Source organism: Pseudophryne corroboree, chromosome 1 (assembly GCF_028390025.1).
Source record: "Pseudophryne corroboree isolate aPseCor3 chromosome 1, aPseCor3.hap2, whole genome shotgun sequence".
NCBI classification, from domain to species: Eukaryota; Metazoa; Chordata; class Amphibia; order Anura; family Myobatrachidae; genus Pseudophryne; species Pseudophryne corroboree.
Genome location: NC_086444.1, coordinates 897,363,441 through 897,387,144, shown reverse-complemented (window position 1 = coordinate 897,387,144; position 23,704 = coordinate 897,363,441). Strand labels below are relative to the sequence as shown.

At 48.1% G+C, this 23,704-nt stretch overlaps 1 protein-coding gene across 3 annotated transcripts in view; it reads left to right on the top strand.

The window, feature by feature from the left end:
* SEC24D (SEC24 homolog D, COPII coat complex component) overlaps positions 1-23,704 on the top strand; it is a 451,689-nt gene that overhangs the window by 196,023 nt on the left and 231,962 nt on the right. For all 3 annotated transcript variants that reach the window (XM_063920228.1, XM_063920226.1, XM_063920227.1), the window contains exon 9: positions 9,719-9,857. In XM_063920228.1, coding sequence (XP_063776298.1) covers positions 9,719-9,857 — 139 coding nt within the window. The remainder of the gene's footprint in view (positions 1-9,718; positions 9,858-23,704) is intronic.

Genomic DNA, 23,704 nt, shown 5'->3' with positions numbered 1-23,704 from the left:
TTCGCAGCAGGTGATAGTCAAGGTACCCCTCCTTCAACAAGGAAGGGGTTACTATTGCACAATGTTTGTGGTACCGAAACCGGACGGTTCGGTGAGACCCATTTTAAATTTGAAATCCTTGAACACCTATATAAAAAGGTTCAAGTTCAAGATGGAATCGCTCAGGGCGGTTATTTCAAGCCTGGATGAAGGGGATTACATGGTATCACTGGACATCAAGGATGCTTACCTACATGTCCCCATTTACCTTCCTCACCAGGAGTACCTCAGATTTGTGGTACAGGACTGTCATTACCAATTCCAGACGTTGCCGTTTGGTCTGTCCACGGCACCGAGGGTATTTACCAAGGTAATGGCCGAAATGATGATACTCCTTCGAAAAAAGGGAGTTATAATTATCCCATACTTGGACGATCTCCTTATAAAGGCGAGGTCCAGGGAACAGTTGTTGGTCGGGGTAACACTATCTCGGGAGGTGCTACAACAGCACGGTTGGATTCTGAATATTCCAAAGTCACAGCTGGTTCCTACGACACGTCTACTGTTTCTGGGGATGGTTCTGGACACAGACCAGAAAAGGGTGTTTCTCCCGGAGGAGAAAGCCAAGGAGTTGTCGTCTCTAGTCAGAGATCTCCTGAAACCAAAACAGGTCTCGGTGCATCACTGCACGCGAGTCCTGGGAAAAATGGTAGCTTCCTACGAAGCAATTCCATTCGGCAGGTTCCATGCAAGAATCTTTCAGTGGGATCTGTTGGACAAGTGGTCCGGATCCCATCTTCAGATGCATCGGCTGATAACCCTGTCTCCAAGGACCAGGGTGTCTCTGCTGTGGTGGCTGCAGAGTGCTCATCTACTCGAGGGCCGCAGATTCGGCATACAGGACTGGGTCCTGGTGACCACGGATGCCAGCCTTCGAGGCTGGGGGGCAGTCACACAGGGAAGAAACTTCCAAGGGCTATGGTCAAGCCAGGAGATTTCCCTACACATAAATATTCTGGAACTAAGGGCCATCTACAATGCCTTAAGTCAGGCAAGACCCCTGCTTCAAAACCAGCCGGTACTGATCCAGTCAGACAACATCACGGCGGTCGCCCATGTAAACCGACAGGGCGGCACGAGAAGCAGGACGGCGATGGCAGAAGCCACAAGGATTCTCCGATGGGCGGAAAATCACGTGTTAGCACTGTCAGCAGTGTTCATTCCGGGAGTGGACAACTGGGAAGCAGACTTCCTCAGCAGGCACGACCTCCACCCGGGAGAGTGGGGACTTCATCCAGAAGTCTTTCAGCTGATTGTAAATCGCTGGGAACGGGCACAGGTTGACATGATGGCGTCCCGCCTCAACAAAAAGCTAGAAAGATATTGCGCCAGGTCGAGAGACCCTCAGGCAATAGCTGTGGACGCTCTAGTGACACCGTGGGTGTACCAGTCGGTTTATGTGTTCCCTCCTCTTCCTCTCATACCCAAGGTACTGAGGATAATAAGACGAAGAGGAGTAAGAACTATACTCATTGTTCCGGATTGGCCAAGAAGAGCTTGGTACCCAGAACTTCAAGAGGTGATCTCAGAGGACCAATGGCCTCTGCCGCTCAGACAGGACCTGCTGCAGCAGGGGCCCTGTCTGTTCCAAGACTTACCGCGGCTGCGTTTGACGGCATGGCGGTTGAACGCCGGATCCTGAAGGAAAAGGGCATTCCGGAGGAAGTCATCCCTACGCTGATTAAAGCTAGGAAAGAAGTGACCGCAAACCATTATCACCGCATATGGCGAAAATATGTTGCGTGGTGTGAGGCCAGGAAGGCCCCAACGGAGGAATTTCAGCTGGGCCGTTTCCTTCACTTCCTACAATCAGGGGTGACTATGGGCCTAAAATTGGGTTCCATTAAGGTCCAGATTTCGGCTCTATCGATTTTCTTCCAGAAAGAACTGGCTTCACTACCTGAAGTTCAGACATTTGTTAAGGGAGTGCTGCATATTCAGCCCCCTTTTGTGCCCCCAGTGGCACCTTGGGATCTCAACGTGGTGTTGAATTTCCTAAAGTCACATTGGTTTGAACCACTTAAAACCGTGGATTTAAAATATCTCACGTGGAAAGTGGTCATGCTGTTGGCCTTGGCTTCGGCCAGGCGTGTGTCAGAATTGGCGGCTTTATCATGTAAAAGCCCTTATCTGATTTTCCATATGGATAGGGCGGAATTGAGGACTCGTCCCCAATTTCTCCCAAAGGTGGTTTCAGCTTTTCATTTGAACCAGCCTATTGTGGTGCCTGCGGCTACTCGTGACTTGGAGGATTCCAAGTTGCTGGACGTAGTCCGGGCCCTAAAAATCTATGTTTCCAGGACAGTTGGAGTCAGAAAGATTGACTCGCTATTTATCCTGCATGCACCCAACAAGTTGGGTGCGCCTGCTTCAAAGCAGACTATTGCTCACTGGATCTGTAGTACGATTCAACTTGCACATTCTGCGGCTGGACTGCCGCATCCTAAATCTGTAAAAGCCCATTCCACGAGGAAGGTGGGCTCTTCTTGGGCGGCTGCCGGAGGGGTCTCGGCTTTACAACTTTGCCGAGCAGCTACTTGGTCGGGGTCAAACACATTTGCTAAATTCTACAAGTTTGATACCCTGGCTGAGGAGGACCTAGAGTTCGCTCATTCGGTGCTGCAGAGTCATCCGCACTCTCCCGCCCGTTTGGGAGCTTTGGTATAATCGCCATGGTCCTTACGGAGTTCCCAGCATCCACTTAGGACGTTAGAGAAAATAAGATTTTACTATCCGGTAAATCTATTTCTCGTAGTCCGTAGTGGATGCTGGGCGCCCGTCCCAAGTGCGGATTGTCTGCAATACTTGTATATAGTTATTGGTTAACTAAAGGGTTATTGTTGAGCCATCTGTTGAGAGGCTCAGTTATATTTCATACTGTTAACTGGGTATAGTATCACGAGTAATACGGTGTGATTGGTGTGGCTGGTATGAGTCTTACCCAGGATTCCAAATCCTTTCCTTATTGTGTCAGCTCTTCCGGGCGCAGTATCCTAACTGAGGTCTGGAGGAGGGTCATAGAGGGAGGAGCCAGTGCACACCAGGTAGTACTAAAGCTTTCTTTAGTTGTGCCCAGTCTCCTGCGGAGCCGCTATTCCCCATGGTCCTTACGGAGTTCCCAGCATCCACTACGGACTACGAGAAATAGATTTACCGGTGAGTAAAATCTTATTTTTTTAAAGACGAATTGAGATTGCATTGAATAGCCCAGGTCGGATCCATTCCGACAAACGAATGTCGGAATGGATCCAACTTCAATTGAATATACCTCATATACTGTATGACATGGAAACAGTATTTCCTAATGAAAGCTGTATGTTAATACATGAGCATTAACTTGCTTCTGACAGCATTCTAAATCATAGGATGCAATACCGATATACGTGAAATTTTCTGTCTACGGTTCTAGACTCAAGAGTGACCTTTGTACAGTGAATAAAACCACAGTATGGAGGAGGATACAATAAGGACTGCTTCATAGTCAGACTCCAGGCATTTGATTGTACTGCAGTGTACTGTGTGATGATATTCTTGGTATTAGAGTGACACCTACAGACACACATTAGTATAGTAGTGCTTTTTATTTTTGAAATATTTAGAAATCTAAAGTTTATAGGTGTTTTGTTTTAGTTATGGAGTTAATGATGATAATTATTATTATTATTATTTTTTTTTAAATCATGCCAATGTGTCTTTCATAAGTAAATGCTGTTTCAGTTATTAAGATGCAGGGAACATCCCCAAAGCAGGAAGATACGTAGCTTCTTGTTGAGCTTTCATTCGGAATGGTTTACCATGGTAAAAGTGAACCGTTTGTGTCTGCTTCACTACCGTAGACTAACTTCTCTGTAGTTGTTTTCTCTGCTAATAACACATATTAACTGAATAATTTTAGGAAATTCAATTGGGAGTGAATTTTTCAAAAATCTCGCACCACAGAGGTTTCCCCGCAGGTACAAGATTTTTGGTATTCAGTTGAGTGCAAGGTTTTTCTTTTTTCATGCAGCGCTCAATTTTTATGTGAGAACCTACAGAGCAAGTCCAATTTTTCCTAAAATCCTTATTTTTAGAAAACAAATGTTGGGGTTGCCTTGGAACCCTTTGGATACCCCTACTTACTATTTAAGCAATTGGAGGATTCCACTTTGCTTAATTAGTCCATAATTACTTAACTTCTGCAGCACTGACCACCTCCTCCCTGACATACTGAAGTCTTCTCTGTGTTCTTCCAGGCTTCTGGTAAGTAGTGTGTGTGTGTGTGTGTGTGTGTGTGTGGGGGGGGGGGGGGGGTTGCTGCTGAAGAGTGTGTGTGCTGGTGCCTGTGTGTGTGGGGAGTAATGCAGGTGTGTGTGTGGTGCTGCTGGTGTCTGTGTGGGGGGAGTACTGCAGGTGAGTGTGTGTGGGGGGAGTACTGCAGGTGAGTGAGTGTGTGGGATGCTGCAGGTGCCTGTGTGTGTGGGGAGTACTGCAGGTGAGTGTGTGTGTGGGATGCTGCTGGTGCCTGTGTGTGTGTGGGGAGTACTGCAGGTGAGTGTGTGTGGGATGCTGCAGGTGCCTGTGTGTGTGGGGAGTACTGCAGGCGAGTGTGTGTGTGGGATGCTGCTTGTGCCTGTGTGTGTGGGTAGCACTGCAGGTGAGTGTGTGTGGGATACGGCTGGTGCCTGTGTGTGTGGGGAGTACTGCAGGTGAGTGTGTGTGGGGTGCTGCTGGTGTGTGTGTGTGTGTGTGTGTGGAGTACTGCAGGTGAGTGTGTTTGTGGGATGCTGCTGGTGCCTGTGTGTGGGGAGTACTGCAGGTGAGTGTGGGGCGCTGCTGGTGCCTGTGTGTGTGGGGAGTACTGCAGGTGAGTGTGTGTGTGGGATGCTGCTGGTGCCTGTGTGTGTGGGGAGTACTGCAGGTGAGTGTGTGTGTGGGGCGTGCTGCTGGTGCCTGTGTGTGTGTGGAGTACTGCAGGTGAGTGTGTGTTTGTGTGGGATGCTGCTGGTGCCTGTGTGTGTGGAGTACTGCAGGTGAGTGTGTGTGTGTGATGCTGGTGCCTGTGTGTGTGTGGAGTACTGCAGGTGAGCGTGTGTGTGTGTGTGTGTGTGTGTGTGTGTGGGATGCTGCTGGTGCCTGTGTGTGTGGGGAGTACTGCAGGTGAGTGTGTGTGTGGGATGCTGCTGGTGCCTGTGTATGTGGGGAGTACTGCAGGTGAGTGTGTGTGGGGTGCTGCTGGTGTGTGTGTGTGTGTGTGTGTGTGTGTGTGTGTGTGTGTGTGTGGAGTACTGCAGGTGAGTGTGTTTGTGGGATGCTGCTGGTGCCTGTGTGTGGGGAGTACTGCAGGTGAGTGTGGGGTGCTGCTGGTGCCTGTGTGTGTGGGGAGTACTGCAGGTGAGTGTGTGTGTGGGATGCTGCTGGTGCCTGTGTGTGTGGGGAGTACTGCAGGTGAGTGTGTCTGGGGCGTGCTGCTGGTGCCTGTGTGTGTGTGGAGTACTGCAGGTGAGTGTGTGTGTGGGGCATGCTGCTGGTGCCTGTGTGTGTGGGGAGTACTGCAGGTGAGTATGTGAGATGCTGTTGGTGCCTGTATGTGTGGGATGCTGCAGGTGAATGTGTCTGCTGGTGACTGTGTATGGGGAGTACTGCAGGTGAGTGTGTGTGTGGGGGGTACTGCAGGTGAGTGTGTGTGTGTGGGGGATGCTGCTGGTGCCTGTGTGTGTGGGGAGTACTGCAGGTGAGTGTGTGTGTGTGTGTGTGTGTGTGTGTGTGTGTGTGTGTGGGGTGCTGCTGGTGCCTGTGTGTGTGGGGAGTACTGCAGGTGAGTGTGTGTGTGGGATGCTGCTGGTGCCTGTGTGTGTGGGGAGTACTGCAGGTGAGTGTGTGTGTGTGTGTTTGTGGGATGCTGCTGGTGCCTGTGTGTGGGGAGTACTGCAGGTGAGTGTGGGGTGCTGCTGGTGCCTGTGTGTGTGGGGAGTACTGCAGGTGAGTGTGTGTGTGGGATGCTGCTGGTGCCTGTGTGTGTGGGGAGTACTGCAGGTGAGTGTGTGTGGGCGGGGCGTGCTGCTGGTGCCTGTGTGTGTGGGGAGTACTGCAGGTGAGTGTGTGTGGGGGGGCGTGCTGCTGGTGCCTGTGTGTGTGGGGAGTACTGCAGGTGAGTGTGTGAGATGCTGTTGGTGCCTGTGTGTGTAAGATGCTGCAGGTGAATTTGTCTGCTGGTGACTGTGTATGGGGAGTACTGCAGGTGAGTGTGTGTGTGGGGGGTACTGCAGGTGAGTGAGTGAGTGTGTGTGGGATCCTGCTGGTGCCTGTGTGTGTGGGGAGTACTGCAGGTGAGTGTGTGTGTGGGGTGCTGCTGGTGCCTGTGTGTTTGGGGAATACTGCAGGTGAATGTGTGTGTGGGATGCTGCAGGTGAGTGTGTGTGTGTGGGATGCTGCTGGTGCCTGTGTGTGTGTGTGGGGCGTGCTGCTGGTGCCTGTGTGTGTGGGGAGTACTGCAGGTGAGTGTGTGAGATGCTGTTGGTGCCTGTGTGTGTGAGATGCTGTTGGTGCCTGTGTGTGTGGGATGCTGCAGGTGAATGTGTCTGCTGGTGACTGTGTATGGGGAGTACTGCAGGTGAGTGTGTGTGTGGGGGGTACTGCAGGTGTGTGTGTGTGTGTGTGTGTGTGTGTGTGTGTGTGTGATGCTTGTGCCTGTGTGTGGGGAGTACTGCAGGTGAGTGTGTGTGTGGGATGCTGCTTGTGCCTGTGTGTGGGGAGTACTGCAGGTGAGTGTGTGTGTGTGGGGTGCTGCTGGTGCCTGTGTGTGTGGGGAATACTGCAGGTGAGTGTGTGTGTGGGAAGCGGCTGGTGCCTGTGTGTGTGGGGAGTACTGCAGGTGTGTGTGTGTGTGTGTGTGTGTGTGTGTGTGTGTGTGTGTGCGTTTGTGGGATGCTGCTGGTGCCTGTGTGTGGGGAGTACTGCAGGTGAGTGTGGGGTACTGCTGGTGCCTGTGTGTGTGGGGAGTACTGCAGGTGAGTGTGTGTGTGTGGGGCGTGCTGCTGGTGCCTGTGTGTGTGTGTGTGTGTGTGTGTGTGTGTGTGTGTGTGTGTGTGTGTGATGCTGTTGGTGCCTGTGTGATGCTGTTGGTGCCTGTGTGTGTGGGATGCTGCAGGTGAATGTGTCTGCTGGTGACTGTGTATGGGGAGTACTGCAGGTGAGTGTGTGTGTGGGGGGTACTGCAGGTGAGTGTGTGTGTGTGTGTGTGTGTGTGATGCTGCTGGTGCCTATGTGTGTGGGGAGTACTGCAGGTGAGTGTGTGTGTGTGTGGGGTGCTGCTGGTGCCTGTGTGTGTGGGGAGTACTGCAGGTGAGTGTGTGTGTGTGGGATGCTGCAGGTGAGTGTGTGTGTGTGTGGGATGCTGCTGGTGCCTGTGTGTGTGGAGTACTGCAGGTGAGTGTGTGTGTGGGGCGTGCTGCCTGTGCCTGTGTGTGGGGAGTACTGCAGGTGAGTGTGTGAGATGCTATTGGTGCCTGTGTGTGTGGGATGCTGCAGGTGAATGTGTCTGCTGGTGACTGTGTATGGGGAGTACTGCAGGTGAGTGTGTGTGTGGGGGGTACTGCAGGTGTGTGTGTGTGTGTGTGTGTGTGTGTGTGTGTGTGTGTGTGTGTGTGTGATGCTGCTTGTGCCTGTGTGTGGGGAGTACTGCAGGTGAGTGTGTGTGTGGGGTGCTGCTGGTGCCTGTGTGTGTGGGGAGTACTGCAGGTGAGTGTGTGTGTGGGATGCTGCTGGTGCCTGTGTGTGTGGGGAGTACTGCAGGTGAGTGTGTGTGTGGGGCGTGCTGCTGGTGCCTGTGTGTGTGGGGAGTACTGCAGGTGAGTGTGTGAGATGCTGTTGGTGCCTGTGTGTGTGGGATGCTGCAGGTGAATGTGTCTGCTAGTGCCTGTGTGGGGTGCCGCTGGTGAGTATGTGTGCTTGTGTGTGTGTGTAAGTGGGGCTGCTGGTGTGTGTGGGGTGCTGCTTGTTCATGTGTATGTGAAAATTTTATGGCGGGAAAAATCCAGTATCCTGTTGAATATGTCCTTAAATTTAAAAAAGAAATGGCAGTTGCTGTGCTTGATTTTCATGATTGTACTAATGTTTTGACATAATTTGGGTGGAAATGTGAGAGTTTTACTGTATAACTGAATTCAATGATTGTGCAGATTGATGTATGTTTTACTTATAGGCAGTCAGACTATTATAAATATATGGGGATGTCCATAAATAACAACCAGTTTTACCATTAACATATGTTTCTGCAATCTGCACATCACAAGCTCGGTTAGTTTCCTAAATTGCAATGCTTAATGTATAAATATAATGTCTGACAAGATTCAGCCCCTTGTCTTCTTCCCATAATGATGGATATTTGGCATAGACTGTGTTCTGAGCTGTTATTGTTGGGAACAAGCTTGGAATGTTTCACGTTATCTCCTCAGAACTACTTGGCTAAAAAATAAATAAATAGCTTTTAAAACAAGGCACAAGGGTAAAGGGAATGTATTTTTTTAATCAATAGAAGTTTTTAATTTTACTATATTATATATCACCATTGTGTATAGGGCAAGGGGTCTCACAGTTATCCAGGACCCCATTTGTTTCCTTAGTAATCATCACAGTAGCTTGTTGATATTGGTAAAGAACAGGCATCTTGGCTTCCCCCCTTTTCCCTTTAGTAAAATCAATCCGCTACATGCTGTTCAGCTCTGGTTCTGGTTACCACTTACCACGTCTAGGGGAGAACTTTGGGATGTCTCCAATATCATGCTGACTAGCCTGTGCCATTATATGTTTTTCAGAGATTTGTAATGTTCTTATGTAAACATATAAGGGGTCATTCTGACCCGTTCGCTCGCTGCGTTTTAACGCAGCAGAGCGAACCGGTCCCTACTGCGCATGCGCCGGCGCATACCAGACGGCCAAAGGCCGTAGCAGAGATACGATCGCCTCTGCCTGATTGACAGGCAGAGGCGATCGCTGGGCGGGAGGGGGCGGAATGGCTGCGTTTGGCCACCGTTTCATGGGTTTGGTCTGGCCAACGCAGGCGTGGCCGGACCGAACGGGGGGCGGGCCGCAGCGGCTGCGTGACGTCATACGCAGCCACTGTGGGCCGGGGAGCGATGAGTAGCTCCTGGCCAGCACACTAAAGCTGCGCTGGCTGGGAGCTGCTCTTGAAGTGCAAAGGAATCGCCACTGTGCGATGCCTTTGCACTTCTGCTAGGGGGGCTGAACTGACATGTGGGGCGGACTAGCTCTGTGCTGGGCGTCCCCCCGCATGTCAGGGAAGAAGATCGTAGCTGTGCTAAATTTAGCACAGCTACGATCAACTCGGAATGACCCCATAGGGTGGGGGTCATTCCGAGTTCCGGAATGCCGGGCGACATCCCGCCCATAGGATAGATACATTTACAAGTTTCAATGTATTTCTTGTTACACCAGTTAAATGTGAATTTTGTTGCATGGAGAACATCAGTCTAATCTCACATTCAGATCATGAATCTTGCAAGAACAAACAATGTAGATAGCCAGCCTTGTGCCTGAGGTTGCAATGGTACATGATTCATTTTAAGATCAAGTTAAAATAAAATGTAGTGAGCATTCGAATTCAGTTTCACATGAATGATCCGCTTAGTTTAGTGGAACAGACTATGGTGATTTCACAAGATTTTGTTCATATGTTTTTTAGACTCCTCTTTATCTTGTAAACCATGGAGAAACTGGACCAATTCGTTGTAACCGATGTAAAGCTTATATGTGTCCATTCATGCTTTTCACTGAGGGAGGACGACGATACCAGTGTGGATTTTGCAACTTTATCAATGATGGTAAATCTGTCTTCAGTGTTTACTCTGATGTTAAACTTTATTGTTATTGTCTGTTTGTCATGTGGTACAGTGCTTCAGAGCACCAAACAGAGTATATAGAAAGCAGGGAATTCTGATCAGGAGCGGTCTGTAGATGAGGGTTGGCACAAGAGTATTATGTTAGGTAGAAGTGATAGGTGGTTATCAAAAAATGGTTGAGAAGCAGGTCAGAGACACATCTAAGGGAGTGTGAGGGAGACTATTTCAGAATGATGATTGAGCTCTGTGAAAAGGTGGTGTTGTTGAGGGTGGCTGTGGTATTTTATTTAGACAGTCAAAATATAGACAACCACAATATAGACACTACAATCATAATGTACAATCATAATATAGACAACCAATATGTAGAGATGGACTATATTGTTACAGTTATTCTCTATTTATATGGCCCCACACAGGCTCCACAGCTTCTTAAATGGTACATAAACAGAATGAACAGAACAAGAAAAATGTGACTTACAGAGTAGAACATTGCAGGACATTGACATGGTTTATAAGCATTGCTGCATCAGCTGTCATAATACTCAAGTAAGCAGCAGGGCGGCAGATCCTAAGGGTTAGGTACCATTGTTGGGAGTAGATGATGGTTTTGGTAGGAGAAGGTAAAGCACATGAGGGTAATAGCAAAATGTTGACAGTTAAAGTATAGATAACAAAGGGACTCTTTGTGCTCTCTCCACTGCTGGCATTCTGGCGAACGGGATGCCGCTGTTGGGATATGGACAGCTGGCATACCACCCGCCGGTAAATCACACTGAACCCATATACTTATATTATCAATGTCGACATTTTTACCATGTCTATATTTTGATATGGTCAAAACATGGTTGGATTGACCCACAGGGGTATTGGGGCAATCCCCAGTGGGCCCCACTGCCTGAGGGCCAACTGCTTTAATGTCGGGTTCCAGACTGTATTTCTCTGACGTCCTAGTGGATGCTGGGTACTCCGTAAGGACCATGGGGAATAGACGGGCTCCGCAGGAGACTGGGCACTTCCAAAGAAAAGATTAGGTACTACATCTGGTGTGCACTGGCTCCTCCCTCTATACCCCTCCTCCAGACCCCAGTTAGAATCTGTGCCCGGCCAGAGCTGGTTACACACTAGGGGCTCTCCTGAGCTTCCTAGAAAGAAAAGTATTTGTTAGGTTTTTATTTTCAGTGAGATCTGCTGGCAACAGACTCACTGCTACGTGGGACTTAGGGGAGAGAAGCAAACCTACCTGCTTGCAGCTAGCTTGTGCTTCTAGGCTACTGGACACCATTAGCTCCAGAGGGATCGAACACAGGGCCCGACCTCGATCGTCCGTTCCCGGAGCCGCGCCGCCGTCCCCCTTGCAGAGCCAGAAGACGGAAGAAACCGGAGGAAATCGGCGGCTGAAGACTTCGGTCTTCATTAAGGTAGCGCACAGCACTGCAGCTGTGCGCCATTGCTCCCTATGCACACCACACACTCCGGTCACTGATGGGTGCAGGGCGCTGGGGGGGGGCGCCCTGGGCAGCAATTAGAGTACCTTACATGGCAAAAAGCACATAATACAGTCTAATAAACTGTATATGTGCATAATCCCCCGCCATAAAATTATATAAAAAAGCGGGAGAAGTCCGCCGAGAAGGGGGCGGGGCAATCTCCCTCAGCACACCGGCGCCATTTTCTCTTCACAGCTCCGCTGGAAGACAGCTCCACAGGCTCTCCCCTGCAGTTTCCAGGCTCAAAGGGTAAAAAAGAGAGGGGGGGGGCACTAAATTTAGGCGCAAACTGTATATATATATATATTAAGCAGCTATAGGGAAAATTCACTTTTGTTAGTGTAAATCCCTGTTTATATAGCGCTGTGGTGTGTGCTGGCATACTCTCTCTCTGTCTCCCCAAAGGACTTTGTGGGGTCCTGTCCTCAGTCAGAGCATTCCCTGTGTGTGTGCGGTGTGTCGGTACGGCTCTGTCGACATGTTTGATGAGGAGGGTTACGTGGAGGCGGAGCAGGAGCCGATAAGTGTGATGTCTCCCCCTGCGGGGCCGACACCGGAGTGGATGGATATGTGGAAGGTTTTAACCGACAGTGTCAACTCCTTACATAAAAGGTTTGACGACGTGACAGCCATGAGACAGTCGGCATCTCAGCCCGTGCCTGCCCAGGCGTCTCAGAGGCCATCAGGGGCTCAAAAACGCCCGCTAGCTCAGATGGCAGACACAGATGTCGACACGGAGTCTGACTCCAGTGTCGACGAAGATGAGACAAATGTACAGTCCACAAGGGCCATCCGATGTATGATTACGGCTATGAAAGATGTTTTACACATTTCTGACATAAACCCGGTTACCACAAAAAAGGGTATTATATTTGGGGAGAAAAAGCAGCCTGTGACTTTTCCCCCATCTGATGAGTTAAATGAATTGTGTGAGGAAGCATGGTGTTCCCCTGATAAGAAACTAGTAATTTCTAAGCGGTTACTAATGGCGTACCCGTTCCCGCCAACGGATAGGTTACGCTGGGAGACATCCCCTAAGGTGGACAAGGCGCTCACACGCTTATCAAAAAAGGTGGCACTGCCTTCTCAGGATACGGCCGCCTTAAAGGAGCCTGCAGATAGAAAGCAGGAGGCTATCCTGAAGTCTGTGTATACACACTCAGGTACTATACTGAGACATGCTATTGCTTCAGCATGGATGTGTAGTGCTGCAGCAGCGTGGTCTGATTCCCTGTCTGATAACATTGATTCCCTGGACAGGGACACTATATTGCTAACCATAGAGCATATTAAAGACGTAGTCTTATATATGAGAGATGCACAGAGGGACATTTGCCGGCTGGCATCTAGAATTAATGCAATGTCCATTTCTGCCAGGAGAGTATTATGGACTCGGCAGTGGACAGGTGATGCCGATTCTAAAAGGCACATGGAGGTTTTGCCTTTATAAGGGTGAGGAATTGTTTGGTGACGGTCTCTCGGACCTTGTATCCACAGCGACAGCTGGGAAGTCGACTTTTTTACCTCACGTTCCCTCACAGCCTAAGAAAGCACCGTATTACCAAGTACAGTCCTTTCGGCCTCAGAAAGGCAAGCGTGTCAGAGGCGCATCCTTTCTGCCCAGAGGCAGGGGTAGAGGAAAGAAGCTGCATCAGACAGCCAGTTCCCAGGAGCAAAAATCCTCACCTGCTTCCACAAAATCCACCGCATGACGCTGGGGCTCCACAGGTGGAGCCAGGTGCGGTGGGGGCGCGTCTCCGGAACTTCAGCGACCAGTGGGTTCGCTCACAGGTGGATCTCTGGGTCCTACAAGTGGTATCTCAGGGATACAAGCTGGAGTTCGAGGCGACTCCCCCTCGCCGTTACCTCAAATCAGCCTTGCCAGCCAATCCCAAGGAAAGGGAGGTAGTACTGGCGGCAATTCACAAGCTGTACCTCCAGCAGGTGATAATCAAAGTTCCCCTCCTTCAACAGGGATGGGGTTACTATTCCACAATGTTTGTGGTACCGAAACCAGACGGTTCGGTGAGACCCATTCTAAATTTGAAATCCTTGAACACTTATATAAGGAAGTTCAAGTTCAAAATGGAATCGCTCAGGGCGGTGATTGCAAGCCTGGAAGAGGGGGATTACATGGTATCACTGGACATCAAGGATGCTTACCTACGTGTCCCCATTTACCCACCTCACCAGGTGTACCTCCGATTTGTGGTACAGGACTGCCATTACCAATTCCAGACGTTGCCGTTTGGTCTGTCCACGGCACCGAGGATATTTACCAAGGTAATGGCCGAAATGATGATACTCCTTCGAAAGAAGGGAGTTATAATTATCCCGTACTTGGACGATCTCCTTATAAAGGCGAGGTCCAGGGAGCAGTTGTTTGTTTGGAGTAGCACTATCTCAGGAAGTACTACGACAGCAAGGCTGGATTCTGAATATCCCGAAGTCGCAGCTGGTTCCTACGACGCGTCTTCTGTTCCTGGGTATTATTCTGGACACAGAACAGAAGAAGGTGTTTCTCCCAGAGGAGAAGGCCAAGGAGTTGTCATCTCTGGTCAGAGACCTCCTAAAACCAAAACAGGTGTCGGTGCATCACTGCACGCGAGTCCTGGGAAAGATGGTAGCTTCTTACGAGGCAATTCCATTCGGCAGGTTCCATGCAAGGATCTTTCAGTGGGATCTGTTAGACAAGTGGTCCGGATCGCATCTTCAGATGCATCGGTTGATCACCCTGTCCCCGAGGGCCAGGGTGTCTCTGCTGTGGTGGCTGCAGAGTGCTCATCTACTCGAGGGCCGCAGATTCGGCATACAGGACTGGGTCCTGGTGACCACGGATGCAAGCCTCCGAGGTTGGGGGGCAGTCACGCAGGGAAGAAACTTCCAAGGACAATTGTCGAGTCAGGAAGCTTCCCTACACATAAACATTCTGGAACTAAGGGCCATTTACAATGCCCTAAGTCAGGCAAAACCCCTGCTTCAAAACCAACCGGTGCTGATTCAGTCAGACAACATCACGGCGGTCGCCCATGTAAACAGACAGGGCGGCACAAGAAGCAGGATGGCGATGGCAGAAGCCACAAAGATTCTCCGATGGGCAGAAAATCACGTGATAGCACTGTCAGCAGTGTTCATTCCGGGAGTGGACAACTGGGAAGCAGACTTCCTCAGCAGGCACGACCTCCACCCGGGAGAGTGGGGACTTCATCCAGAAGTCTTCCAGCTGATTGTAAATCGTTGGGAAAGGCCACAGGTGGACATTATGGCGTCCCGCCTCAACAAAAAGCTAAAAAGATATTGCGCCAGGTCAAGGGACCCTCAGGCAATAGCTGTGGACGCTCTAGTGACACCGTGGGTGTACCAGTCGGTTTATGTGTTCCCTCCTCTTCCTCTCATACCCAAGGTACTGAGGATAATAAGAAAGAGAGGAGTAAGAACTATACTCATCGTTCCGGATTGGCCAAGAAGAACTTGATACCCGGAACTACAAGAAATGATCTCAGAGGACCCTTGGCCTCTGCCTCTCAGACAGGACCTGCTACAGCAGGGGCCCTGTCTGTTCCAAGACTTACCGCGGCTGCATTTGACGGCATGGCGGTTGAACGCCGGATCCTGATGGAAAAGGGCATTCCGGTTGAAGTCATTCCTACGCTGATAAAAGCTATGAAGGATGTGACAGCGAAACATTATCACCGCATATGGCGAAAATATGTGGCTTGGTGTGAGGCTATGAAGGCCCCAACGGAAGAATTTCAGCTGGGTCGATTTCTGCACTTCCTACAGTCAGGAGTGACAATGGGCCTAAAATTGGGTTCCATTAAAGTCCAGATTTCGGCCCTGTCTATTTTCTTTCAAAAAGAACTGGCTTCACTGCCTGAAGTTCAGATGTTTGTTAAGGGAGTGCTGCATATTCAGCCCCCTTTTGTGCCCCCAGTGGCACCTTGGGATCTCAACGTTGTGTTGGATTTCCTAAAATCACATTGGTTTAAGCCACTTCAGACCGTGGAGTTGAAATATCTCACGTGGAAAGTGGTCATGCTTTTGGCCTTGGCTTCGGCTAGGCGTGTGTCAGAGTTGGCGGCTTTGTCATGCAAAAGCCCCTATCTTATCTTCCATATGGACAGGGCAGAATTGAGGACTCGTCCCCAATTTCTCCCTAAGGTGGTATCAGCGTTCCATTTGAACCAACCTATTGTGGTGCCTGCGGCTACTCGGGACTTGGAGGTTTCCAAGTTGCTGGATGTAGTCCGGGCCCTGAAAATCTATGTTTCCAGGATGGCTGGAGTCAGAAAAACTGACTCGCTGTTTATCCTGCATGCACCCAACAAGCTGGGTGCTCCTGCTTCAAAGCAGACTATTGCTCGCTGGATCTGTTGCACGATTCAACTTGCACATTCTGCGGCTGGACTGCCGCATCCTAAATCAGTCAAAGCCCATTCCACGAGGAAGGTGGGCTCTTCTTGGGCGGCTGCCCAAGGGGTCTCTGCTTTACAACTTTGCCGAGCTGCTACCTGGTCGGGATCAAACACGTTTGCAAAATTCTACAAGTTTGATACCCTGGCTGAGGAGGACCTTGAGTTTGCTCATTCGGTGCTGCAGAGTCATCCGCACTCTCCTGCCCGTTTGGGAGCTTTGGTATAATCCCCATGGTCCTTACGGAGTTCCCAGCATCCACTAGGACGTCAGAGAAAATAAGATTTTACTCACCGGTAATTCTATTTCTCGTAGTCCGTAGTGGATGCTGGGAGCCCGTCCCAAGTGCGGAATTCTGCAATACTTGTATATAGTTATTGCTTAACTATAGGGTTTTTTGTTCTGAGCCATCAGTTTGTTGAGGCTCAGTTGTTGTTCATACTGTTAACTGGGTATAATTATCACAAGTTGTACGGTGTGATTGGTGTGGCTGGTATGAGTTTTACCCTAGGTTCCAAATCCTTTCCTAGTAATGTCAGCTCTTCTGGGCACAGATTCTCTAACTGGGGTCTGGAGGAGGGGCATAGAGGGAGGAGCCAGTGCACACCAGATGTAGTACCTAATCTTTTCTTTGGAAGTGCCCAGTCTCCTGCGGAGCCCGTCTATTCCCCGTGGTCCTTACGGAGTACCCAGCATCCACTACAGACTACGAGAAATAGATTTACCGTTGAGTAAAATCTTATTATTCCTATTATACATTGTTGCTCTATTTTTGGGTCAATTACTTGGTCTGTAATGGCCTGCCAAGCCTCTGTGGAAACTGAGCACACCCCCTGTGGCAACTGGCCACATTTTACAAGCATGGGCCCCAATCACTGTATTCCCCAGGTGGGCCCTTCATACCCCAGTCCGACACTTTGTCAAAATGCGACATGTCTATATTTATACTAGTGTATATGCAGTTAACTATATTTTGAATGCTGACATTTTGACCATGTTGACATTTTGGCATGGTCAGAATGTTGACATATAAATTGTAGACATCTAAATACAATAAAACTACAATTATGGAATTCACCTACTATATTAAAACCAGCCCAAAGTCTGTGAGTCCTTAGCTCGTGCCTTCTTTGTGTTTCATAGGGAATATAAAATATCAATATTATCTTCCTTGATCTGTTGAAAATTGAAAAAAAAAAAAAAGACATAACCCTATAAAACCAAAGATCCACAGACCATGAATGAGTCATGAAATTATTTTGGGTGGGTGCCCTGAAACCACAAGTGGCCACTGTGGAAACATTCTTGTGATTGTAGTGTGATGGTGTCAGGGTGTATGATATACAGTGGGTATTGAAAGTTTGGGAACCCCAGGCAAAAATTAATTTTAATGTGCAAAAAGAAGCCAAGGAAAGATGGAAAAATCTCCAAAAGGCATCAAATTACAGATTAGACATTCTTATAACATGTCAAAAAAAAGTTTGATTTTATTTCCATCATTTACACTTTCAAAAGAACAGAAAACAAAAAATGGTGTCTGCAAAAGTTTGGGCACCCTGCAGAGTTAATACCTTGTACTGCCCCCTTTGGACAGCTGAGACCTGGCAGTGTCATGGATTGTTCTCAATCATCATCTGGAAAGACCAGGTGATGTCAATCTCAAAGGTTTTAAAAGCCCAGACTCATCTGACCTTGCTCCAACAATCAGCACTATGGGTTCCTCTAAGCAGTTGTGTAGAACACTGAAACTGAGAATAGTTGACGCTCACAAAGCAGGAGAAGGCTATAAGAAGATAGCAAAGCGTTATCAGATGCCCATATCCTCTGTTCGGAATGTAATTAAGAAATGGCAGTCATCAGGAACAGTGGAAGTTAAAGCAAAATCTGGAAGACCAAGAAAAATATCGGACAGAACAGCTCGCAGGATTGTGAGAAAAGCAAGTCAAAATCCACGTTTGACTGCACGATCCCTCCAGGAAGATCTGGCAGACACTGGAGTTGTGGTACACTATTCCACTATAAAGAGATACTTGTACAAATATGGTCTTCATGGAAGAGTCATCAGAAGAAAACCTCTTCTACGTCCTCACCACAAAAATCAGCATTTGAAGTTTGCAAATGAACATATAGACAAGCCTGATGCATTTTGGAATAAAGTTCTGTGGACCGATGAGGTTAAAATAGAACTTTTTGGCCAGAATGAGCAAAGGTACGTTTGGAGAAGGAAGGGCACAGAATTTAATGAAAAGAACCTCTGTCCAACTGTTAAGCATGGGGGTGGATCAATCATGCTTTGGGGTTGTATTGCAGCCAGTGGCACAGGGAACATTTCACGAGTAAAAGGAAAAATGGATTCAATAAGATTCCAGCTAATTTTGGACGCTAACTTGATGCCATCTGTGAAAAAGCTGAAGTTAAAGAGAGGCTGGCTTCTACAAATGGATAATGATCCTAAACACACCTCAAAATCCATGGTGGATTACATCAAGAGGCGTAAATGGAAGGTTTTGCAATGGCCGTCACAATCTCCTGACCTCAACATAATTGAAAATCTATGGATAGACCTCAAAAGAGCAGTGCGTCACAGACAGCCCAGGAATCTCAAAGAACTGGAAGACTTTTGTAATGAAGAATGGGCGAAGATACCTCAAACAAGAATTGAAAGATTCTTGGCTAGCTACAAAAAGCGTTTACAAGCTGTGATACTTGCCAAAGGGGGCAGTACAAGGTATTAACTCTGCAGGGTGCCCAAACTTTTGCAGACACCATTTTTTGTTTTCTGTTCTTTTGAAAGTGTAAATGATGGAAATAAAATCAAACTTTTTTTGACATGTTATAAGAATGTATAATCTGTAATTTCACTAATTTGGTGCCTTTTGGAGATTTTTCCATCTTTCCTTGGCTTTTTTTTGCACATTAAAATGAATTTTTGCCTGGGGTGCCCAAACTTTCAAACCCCACTGTATGTATTTTGGAATCCAGTAGCAGGAACACTTTACTGAACAAAATGTAGAGCACCTTTAAGTACAGAGGGCCTAATTCAGATCTGATCGCAGCAGCAAATTTGTTAGCAAATGGGCAAAACCATGTACACTGCAGGGGGGCAGATATAACATGTGCAGAGAGAGTTAGATTTGGGTGGGGTATGTTCAAACTGAAATGTAAATTGCAGTGTAAAAATAAAGCAGCCAGTATTTACCGTGCACAGAAACAATATAACCCACCCAAATCTAACTCTCTCTGCACATGTTATATCTGCCCCCCCTGCAGGGCACATGGTTTTGCCCATTAGCTAACAAATTTGCTGCTGCGATCAGATCTGTATTAGGCCCCGAGTCCTAAAGATGGCAAAGTCCTGCTATTACCTGTGCATGAGCTACAGAGGAGGTTGTCATCCAAGAGCCTGGTGTCAGAAGCCAGAGATGACAGTCCAAGAATCAGGTAAACATATTGCAGTAAACGTTTATATGGGAATGGAGGTTCATGAATGAGCATCAGGGGCTTACAGTTTACCTAGATTAGGTGATTGTTAGCCCCACTCTCCAGGCAGAAGGGGCCTACACGTGGTGCGATATTTCTACCCATATACTTATATAGTCCATATCGGTAGAAAACGTATTGAATTGAACGGATAAAATCTTGGTTGCAGGATAGAAAACAGAGAGTTGTGGTAAATGGAGTGCATTCACAGGAGGGAAATGTTAACAGTGGAGTACCCCAGGGATCTGTACTAGGACCAGTGCTTTTTAAAATCTTTATTGGTGACATTGCAGATGGCATTAAAGAGAAAGTATGCCTTTTTGCAGATGACACAAAGGTATGCAACAGGGTAGACACACCAGGTGGGGTAAAACAAATGACTGAGGATCTAGGTAGACTATAGGAATGGTCAAGAGTGTGGCAATTACAGTTTGATGCCAAAAAATGCAAAATCATGCACTTGGGTCTTAAAAATCCAAAGGCTAAATATAGTATTAATGGCACTATACTGGAAATGGATCTAGGAGTCACTGGGGGTCATTCCGAGTTGTTCGCTCGTTGCCGATTTTCGACATCCTGCGAATTGTTGCAGAATGCGCATGCGCAAGGCACGCAGGGCGCATGCGCTTAGTTATTTAACTTAAAACTTAGTAGATTTGCTGTGGATCCTGCGGTGCTTTTCAGTCGCTCTGCTGATCGGTGAGTGATTGACAGGAAAGGGGCATTTCTGGGTGGTAACTGAGCGTTTTCCGGGAGTGTGCTAAAAAACGCAGGCGTGTCAGGGAAAAACGCAGGAGTGTCTGGAGAAACGAGGGAGTGGCTGGCCGAACGCAAGGCGTGTTTGTGACGTCAAACCAGGAACTAAAGGGACTGAGCTGATCGCAATCTGTGAGTAGGTCTGGAGCTACTCAGAAACTGCAAAGAATTATTTATTAGCAGTTTTCTGCTAATCTTTCGTTCGCAATTCTGCTATGCTAAGATACACTCCCAAAGGGCGGCGGCCTAGCGTGGGCAATGCTGCTAAAAGCAGCTAGCGAGTGAACAACTTGGAATGAGGGCCACTATTTCAGGTGACTTAAAGACAGGTAAGCAATGTAACAAAGCAATGAGAAAGGCTAGTCAGATGCTTGGCTGCATTGGGAGAGGAATAAGCAGCAGAAAGAAAGAAGTAATAATAATGCCATTGTATAGGTCATTGGTACGGCCTCATCTAGAATAATGTGTTCAATTCTGGAGGCCATATCTTCAAAAGGATATTAATACATTAGAGACTGTACAAAGAAGGGCAAGTAAAATGGTGCATGGCCTACATCACAAAACATACCCAGAAAGACTAAAAAAATCTCAATATGTATAGTTTGGAGCAGAGAAGGGAAAGGGGGAACATGATAGAAACGATCAAATATATCAAGGGTTTTAACAAAGTCCAGGAGGGAAACATTCTCCAAATGATGAGAAGCAATAGGACACAAAGACATGCACTGAGACTGGAGGGAGGGGGGGGGGAGGTTCAGGGGAAATTTGAGGATAAATGACTTCACAGAATGGGTAGTGGACAAGTGGAATAGCCTCCCATCAGAGGTGGTAGAGGCTAAGACAGTAGAGCAATTTAAACATGCATGGGATAGACATAAGGATATCCTTACAAAGAAATAAGACTCAAATAAGGTTTGAGGTAAAAATATGGTTAAAAAAAGGGCAGACTAGATGGGCCAAGTGGTTCTTATCTGCCGTCAAATTCTATGTTTCTATGTTTCTAAAACACAGTGCATATTGAACCACGTGTAAACTATATCGGAGGTTCATGCCTCCAGACACAATATAGTCCGTATTGGCCGTCGCACCAAGTGTATGCAGCATAATGGTGCCCTGGTTTAGTAGTAACTTTTAAATCTATGGTCCACTGCATACAAGCTAGAGATGTGCACTTGAAATTTGTGTTTTGGTTTTGGGTTCGGTTCCGCGGCCATGTTATGGGTTCGACCGCGTTTTGGCAAAACCTCACCGAATTTTTTTTGTCGGATTCGGGTGTGTTTTGGATTCGGGTGTTTTTTTAAAAAAACACTAAAAAACAGCTTAAATCATAGAATTTGGGGGTCATTTTGATCCCAAAGTATTATTAACCTCAAAAAACATAATTTCCACTCATTTTCAGTCTATTCTGAACACCTCACACCTCACAATATTATTTTTAGTCCTAAAATTTCACCGAGGTCGCTGGATGACTAAGCTAAGCGACCCTAGTGGCCGACACAAACACCTGGCCCATCTAGGAGTGGCACTGCAGTGTCACGCAGGATGGCCCTTCCAAAAAAAACACTCCCCAAACAGCACATGACGCAAAGAAAAAAAGAGGCGCAATGAGGTAGCTGTGTGAGTAAGATAAGCGACCCTAGTGGCCGACACAAACACCTGGCCCATCTAGGAGTGGCACTGCAGTGTCACGCAGGATGGCCCTTCCAAAAAACACTCCCCAAACAGCACATGACGCAAAGAAAAAAAGAGGCGCAATGAGGTAGCTGTGTGAGTAAGGTAAGCGACCCTAGTGGCCGACACAAACACCTGGCCCATCTAGGAGTGTCACTGCAGTGTCACGCAGGATGGCCCTTCCAAAAAACACTCCCCAAACAGCACATGACGCAAAGAAAAAAAGAGGCGCAATGAGGTAGCTGTGTAAGGTAAGCGACCCTAGTGGCCGACACAAACACCTGGCCCATCTAGGAGTGGCACTGCAGTGTCACGCAGGATGGCCCTTCCAAAAAACACTCCCCAAACAGCACATGACGCAAAGAAAAAAAGAGGCGCAATGAGGTAGCTGTGTGAGTAAGATAAGCGACCCTAGTGGCCGACACAAACACCTGGCCCATCTAGGAGTGGCACTGCAGTGTCACGCAGGATGGCCCTTCCAAAAAACACTCCCCAAACAGCACATGACGCAAAGAAAAAAAGAGGCGCAATGAGGTAGTTGTGTGAGTAAGATAAGCGACCCTAGTGGCCGACACAAACACCTGGCCCATCTAGGAGTGTCACTGCAGTGTCACGCAGGATGGCCCTTCCAAAAAACACTCCCCAAACAGCACATGACGCAAAGAAAAAAAGAGGCGCAATGAGGTAGCTGTGTGAGTAAGGTAAGCGACCCTAGTGGCCGACACAAACACCTGGCCCATCTAGGAGTGGCACTGCAGTGTCACGCAGGATGGCCCTTCAAAAAAATACTCCCCAAACAGCACATGACGCAAAGAAAAATTAAAGAAAAAAGAGGTGCAAGATGGAATTGTCCTTGGGCCCTCCCACCCACCCTTATGTTGTATAAACAGGACATGCACACTTTAACCAACCCATCATTTCAGTGACAGGGTCTGCCACACGACTGTGACTGAAATGACGGGTTGGTTTGGACCCCCACCAAAAAAGAAGCAATTAATCTCTCCTTGCACAAACTGGCTCTACAGAGGCAAGATGTCCACCTCATCATCATCCTCCGATATATCACCGTGTACATCCCCCTCCTCACAGATTATCAATTCGTCCCCACTGGAATCCACCATCTCAGCTCCCTGTGTACTTTGTGGAGGCAATTGCTGCTGGTCAATGTCTCCACGGAGGAATTGATTATAATTCATTTTAATGAACATCATCTTCTCCACATTTTCTGGAAGTAACCTCGTACGCCGATTGCTGACAAGGTGAGCGGCGGCACTAAACACTCTTTCGGAGTACACACTTGTGGGAGGGCAACTTAGGTAGAATAAAGCCAGTTTGTGCAAGGGCCTCCAAATTGCCTCTTTTTCCTGCCAGTATAAGTACGGACTGTCTGACGTGCCTACTTGGATGCGGTCACTCATATAATCCTGTACCATTCTTTCAATGGGGAGAGAATCATATGCAGTGACAGTAGACGACATGTCCGTAATCGTTGGCAGGTCCTTCAGTCCGGACCAGATGTCAGCATCAGCAGTCGCTCCAGACTGCCCTGCATCACCGCCAGCGGGTGGGCTCGGAATTCTGAGCCTTTTCCTCGCACCCCCAGTTGCGGGAGAATGTGAAGGAGGAGATGTTGACAGGTCGCGTTCCGCTTGACTTGACAATTTTCTCACCAGCAGGTCTTTGAACCCCAGCAGACTTGTGTCTGCCGGAAAGAGAGATCCAAGGTAGGTTTTAAATCTAGGATCGAGCACGGTGGCCAAAATGTAGTGATCTGATTTCAACAGATTGACCACCCGTGAATCCTTGTTAAGCGAATTAAGGGCTCCATCCACAAGTCCCACATGCCTAGCGGAATCGCTCCGTGTTAGCTCCTCCTTCAATGTCTCCAGCTTCTTCTGCAAAAGCCTGATGAGGGGAATGACCTGACTCAGGCTGGCAGTGTCTGAACTGACTTCACGTGTGGCAAGTTCAAAGGGCAGCAGAACCTTGCACAAGGGTTGAATTCCACCTCGTTACCAC